This window comes from Antrostomus carolinensis, unplaced genomic scaffold (genome assembly GCF_000700745.2).
Source record: "Antrostomus carolinensis isolate BGI_N321 unplaced genomic scaffold, ASM70074v2 scaffold11757, whole genome shotgun sequence".
In the NCBI taxonomy this organism is placed as follows: domain Eukaryota; kingdom Metazoa; phylum Chordata; class Aves; order Caprimulgiformes; family Caprimulgidae; genus Antrostomus; species Antrostomus carolinensis.
In genome coordinates this window covers 8,636-12,427 of record NW_010326715.1, presented here as the reverse complement: position 1 = coordinate 12,427, position 3,792 = coordinate 8,636, and the positions used below count along the sequence as shown (strand labels likewise).

Sequence of the window (3,792 nt, the reverse complement as noted above, 5' to 3'; positions counted from 1 at the left end):
TGTGGGCTTTGAATGGCTACAAACATACCATTTTACATAGACATGGTTTTTGGAACGTCCTAGGTGACTCCCTAATCGATCATCTTTCTCTGCCAAATGTATGTGACATTCTCACCGTACTACAAAAAACCTTTTGATATAATCTACCCTAAAAATCCTTTTACTGTTTGAGACTCATAAAAACATTGTCCTGTTTTGCGTCAACAATCAAAATACTTCTTGCCAGTAATAGAGTTTGGAAATGTCAGATGGAGAATAACACCAGGTGTTAGTTTTGGTAGTTAGAATAAGAACATGTTTCCTGTTTACCTCTGCCACTCTCCTTGGAAAGAAAAGTGTGACTTCTTTAAAAATCATTACTCAGTAATTTCCATAGTTATCTGTTAAACCTGCAAGATTTTGGATAGTTCTACAACACAGAAAATACACTGGTATGCACAGAGACAGCAGGTATTAGTCTGCTAGTAAGGTGGCAGGACAAAACCAGGACACTTCTGATATTTCAGTCTTCTGATATTTCAGTCTTCTGATATTGCCATCTCTTCTAAAACCTAAGCAGAATATTGTGAAAGTATCAAAAAATGTCTCAGGATAAAACTGAGTCATGCCAGGGCAGAGCTATCAGAAATACCACCAGGGATAGTGTATGTAGAAAGGAACAAAAAATTAATCTCCCTTTTAATCTGTCTCCTCCTTGTGGGGTAGAAACAGATTTAGAGGAAGACAAGTCTCCTTTGAATTCCTATGAATCCTGTGGTACAGCTGGCAAATCAAAGACAGGTAAATTTAATAGGATCAATTTGGAGGATCTTTTCCTGAGGCATTCTAACCAAGCCAAGGGCAGGTCTATTTGGGGAAATGGGAAGGAAAAAAATGTGGAAGAAACTAGAAAGGATGCTACTAGCAGAAACTGGAGCAGGTTGCCTTGTTGCTCTCTAATGCTCCTTAAATTCCCCCATTTTGCACTAATCCATTTCAGTCTCTGAGAACATGCCCACTCCTCTGTCAACCTCGGCTTTCAGCCTATACCCTGACATTGCCTCCCACACTCTAATTCCTTCTGCCATCCTGTGATTGTCTCATCTTTGGCATTGCCCACTTTGGGTCAACAGCAACTGTAATGCTGTCACATCAAGAAGTACGTCTTATGCCAGCCAAATGTGGTAGGCAGTGACAATGCACTGCTGAAGAAGGTAATGCAAGTTTTCATATGAAGGAAGGGCACTTCAGTGTGCTGTTCATCTGAAACTGCTAAATTAAGTCTACAGCTGTATTTATCCTAAAAACTTGATTTCAGCTTCTAAGACTGCTTGGTTCACGAAGTAAAAAGTTGTATTTGAATCTAATGTGATTAGATTCTGCGCAAGTATTTTCAACCCCGGCTGGTGGCCTGTGCAAACTGAACTTCTATGATTTTGTTTAAACCTGGTTGAAATATATGTTATGTATGTTTGTGTATAATGTAATAATGTAGATATATTTATCTCATATAAAATATATGAAAATACAGATTATTCTATTTGCCAACCCAACATATTTGGATTTTCACCTTTTATGTGAAACAATGTGAACTACATAGCTAACTCTAGGAAAAGTCAAGTTAATGGTAGGTAAAACTCGTATGAGTTTTAGAAGCCACAAAAGAATTGAGATATTACCTTCCACTAGTCTTCTAGCAGATGCCAGCAACAAAGCCATCCCAGTATCTGCTGTGCTGCTGGAAACAGCACACGGAGCATTAGCCATCTTCACACCAAAGCTAGCGACAAGTTTCAGATCCAGGTGTTCCATCCCTACTCCTGAATTGGCAATCACTTTCAAGTTTGGCAGGCTCTGGAGGAGCTCTTGGTCAATGACTGGTTTGTGCCACCACAGATAGATCGCTTGGATCTTTTCACTCATCTGCTTTTTGTTTTCAAGAAATTCCTTCATGGTGATGAGGTAGAAATGTTTCTTCAGGAACGCCACGTGGCCATGCAGTATCCCATGTATGCCACCGATTTCATTTACCAAAAGCCCCGGTAGCTCTTCTCCTCCCATGATCTGCACAAAGAAGAAAGACACAAAGTGTCAAGAAAACAAAAAAAAAAAAATCCAGACATTTTAAAGAACAAGCACTTTCATGCCCTGTTTCATGACATCTATGCCAAGAGATCTTATAAACCATATTTTTAGATAGGAAGGTAAACAAACCAAGACAAGAAAGCAGCTCCTCTAAGTGTGCGACAATTGTACACACACTCAGACAGGTATTCACATAATCAAGCCCCAACAAGTTCTGTCCCTCATGGTCTGCAAGGTTTCACATCACTGCCACCAGACTCATAACACACAAGTAGTTCTCATTCATCACTTAGTTTCAGACCATCAATAGTCTGGTCCAATAAATCTCCTTCCCTACCTTGAAATCACAAATTACCACGTCTAAGTAGTTTAGAAAAATGTTAGACCCAATCTAGTTTGTGAAAATAAATCGCACAGCTTCACCGTGAACTTTGAGTTACCAGGTTAATGTTTAAAAGCTTCACTGCGGAGTTTTGCAGCCTCCTGTCCTGAAGAGACACTAGTGACTTTTTCACTGCAGTGCTTTCCCTTGAGGCTATCCTAAGTTAAAAAAATAATAGATGCTTAGGCAAGTGTTTTCCAAGAAGGACTTATGCACTCAAATTAAAATGTGGTTGTTTTTTTTTTTTGTAGGAATCACTGACCATCTGTTTGTGGCTCCCACAAGGTCTGTGAACTGAACAGCTTTTTTTAGTGTGTTTTGTTCTTTTTTTTAAAGTAGGTTATTTACAGCTACCACTGAGTTTCCATAGGAATTTTGGGAAGAGCTGAGAGGAGAGCTGTTGAAGGGCTGAAGATCTTGGAATGCCCTAGAGCAATACTTGCCATTATCTTGTTAGTAGTATTTCCCTGTTTGCATCTGAATGTCTAACTCCTGGCCTGTCTACACTTCCTGTGCTAAAACTTCATTTTACCATCCCTTCAAGAAGCCAGACCATATTGCAAACCAGGAAAGGCTTCCTGATTTTATGGAGGTGTCAAACATTTCACTGAATTTTCTGGCTTTGTTGCTTGCTCAGAGGAAAGCAAATGTAAGAAAAAGCTTGTTAGGGCTGCAAGTTAGGACTGATCACTGATTTTGCTTTAGGCTGTGCCCTCACCCATGTGATTTCAGTGGTAGATCTACCCTGGTTTCATAGCTAGTCAAGATAAAAGCATAATTTTTGTCGGTGTGGAGGAACTAAATCTCTTAGGATTTACTTTGTTTTTTCAAAGGACCCTCACAGAAAAATCAAAGATACTTTTTCAATGATTGGCTTTGCCTGGATTTAACACGTCAATGCAGCAGAGCTCTTCTTACATTAGAGAACCTTAGGCCTATAAGTCATTTCAAAGGAGTCTGCTTTCTTCAGTTGTTTTGATTTAAAAATAGAATATTGCAATATTGGCTGAAAAGTGTTTCAGGATATGGTCAAATTTCTGCAGGGAATAAATGCTTAATTAATCGTTAATATATTTGAGAGTATGACACAAACTGCTTGGTGTACCTGCTTATCATTACCTAGCAGCAAGTACTGGGAAGAGAACACAGGTATTCACTGAAATAATGGACTGAAGATACCAAAGTGCATAGCTGCTCAGTTTGAAATCTTCAAACAAAACCCTTTTATTAGTTCCACTTTTTTTTTTCTTTCAGAATTGTAAATAACAGTACAGATCAAGTCTAGTGAAATGACAGCTTTGCAGTATCACGACAACAAGAGCAGGGCAGGAACAGGTTGCTCCTTT

The 3,792-nt window shown here is 39.0% G+C and overlaps 1 protein-coding gene across 1 annotated transcript in view; it reads right to left on the bottom strand.

Annotated features, from left to right (window-relative positions):
- LOC104527859 (probable 2-ketogluconate reductase) overlaps window positions 1–2,040 on the bottom strand; it is a 6,837-nt gene extending 4,797 nt beyond the window's left edge. Inside the window, exon 1 of the mRNA XM_010171683.1 lies at window positions 1,659–2,040. Within this exon, the coding sequence (XP_010169985.1) occupies window positions 1,659–2,040 (382 nt within the window). The remainder of the gene's footprint in view (window positions 1–1,658) is intronic.
- Window positions 2,041–3,792: the final 1,752 nt, after the last annotated feature.